The 1,654-nt window shown below is 41.6% G+C and overlaps 1 protein-coding gene across 1 annotated transcript in view; it reads right to left on the reverse strand.

Moving 5' to 3' along the window:
• The window catches only part of LOC103733792 (nephrocystin-3-like), a 52,467-nt gene that overhangs the window by 13,924 nt on the left and 36,889 nt on the right, over positions 1-1,654 (reverse strand). The window contains 1 exon segment of the mRNA XM_029563364.1: positions 131-277. Coding sequence (XP_029419224.1) covers positions 131-277 — 147 coding nt within the window.

Raw genomic sequence — 1,654 nt, forward strand, 5'->3', positions numbered from 1 at the left:
GAAAAAACCAGACCTATAATGCCAAATTTGATACTTTGATTTTGTTTAGCATAACACAGAATAACGTGGAAAGTTATAGTGACATTTATAAGTAAAAACCCTATTAAGAGATGCTTGAAATGACATTAACCTGCAGATGTTGAAACCTGAGCAAGCCACAGCCGTAAGTCAGCAAACGCATTTTGGAGGTCAGGGTGGCCCAGGACATCTCAGGGTAGAGCTCCATCAGCTCGGACTCACTCACACCATTGTGACTAACGTTGACCAGACAGAGAATCTAGGTAGAGAAAGGAGCAAGCAGGGATCACAGAGTACCTCCGTAAGTCACAGCCAAGAAGTCCCACAAGTCTTTTAACCTTATTCACTTTTTACCCAAACTTAAAATTCAAATGAGTTAATAAATCCAGAAATAAAGCACAATCACCCTTATAATAAAGCACAATCATCTTAAAGTCATAAATCAAGAATAAAACAGTATATATATAAAATCTAGCACATCAAAGATTATACAGAGAGAATAAAAAGCTTACTTAAAATTTAAACTACATAAAATATATTATTAAAACCAATGACAGAATTCCAACTCTGGGAAGACAGTGGAAGAAAAGAGCCCTTCTACAACAAATGACTATGACTATCTGCACGGAATAGAAGCTGCAGACCAGAGGGCCAGGTGCTGGAGCTGCTGTCCCCCGGGGAAGTGGAGGCAGAGATGTGCAGCAGACCCAATGACTTAGGGCTTAAGCATCACACCTACAGTGGAGATGAAAGGGGAACCCTCAGCTCCTGTGAGGCCAGGGAGGGGAACATCAATCTTGACATTTGCAGGGCCTCCCAAGGGCTAGAGGGGCGGGGTACAGGAGGAAACATCAGAAGGATTACATTCTCAGTGAAAGGAAGGGTAAGGAGGCCCATCAGCCCACCGAAGGGAGGGCACACTAAGAAGCCCACGGTCGAGATGAAAAGTCAAAATGCCAGGAACCACCAGGCTGAGAAAGTAACAGGAAAATAGATCCGGAGCTGGGCATGGTTTGTACACAGAGGTTGAAGCAGAGGACGTCATGTTTCTAGGTCAGTTTGGACTACATAAGTGAGTTCAGGCCAGGCTGGGCCACAGTGTGAGACTGAGGAAAAAAAAAAAAAGGAAGGAAAGAGGGAGGGAGGGAGGGCAGGAAGAAAGAAAAACCCTGGTTGAATTATGAGAGTTTAACAAGGTAGCTAAATATAAATCAAGTTCTCAAAACTCAAAATCAAATTTCTTAACAAAAATGCTACTTAGAAATACATTAAAAAAAGATTTTATTTACTTTTATGAGTGTTTTGCCTGCATATATGTAATTGTTCTACATGCATGCCTGGTGCCCACAGAGGCCAGAAGATACCCTGGGATTGGAGTTATAGATGGTTGTTAGCCACCATGTGGGTGCTCGGAACCAAACCTGGGTCCTCTGCAAGAAGAGCCAGTGCTCTTAACCACAGAGTCATCTCTCCTGCCCTATAGAAAGAAATCTTAACAATAGATGTGCAACACCATATGAGGAAGGAGATAAAACATTTTTGAAAGGCATTGAAGAAGATGACTAAATAATGGAAAGTTATGTAGCTTTCCATGGAGATCCAAATTAATTGCTAAATTCAATGCAATTCTAATTAA

Source organism: Nannospalax galili, unplaced genomic scaffold (assembly GCF_000622305.1).
Source record: "Nannospalax galili isolate Female #2095 unplaced genomic scaffold, S.galili_v1.0 scaffold3296, whole genome shotgun sequence".
Taxonomy (NCBI): domain Eukaryota; kingdom Metazoa; phylum Chordata; class Mammalia; order Rodentia; family Spalacidae; genus Nannospalax; species Nannospalax galili.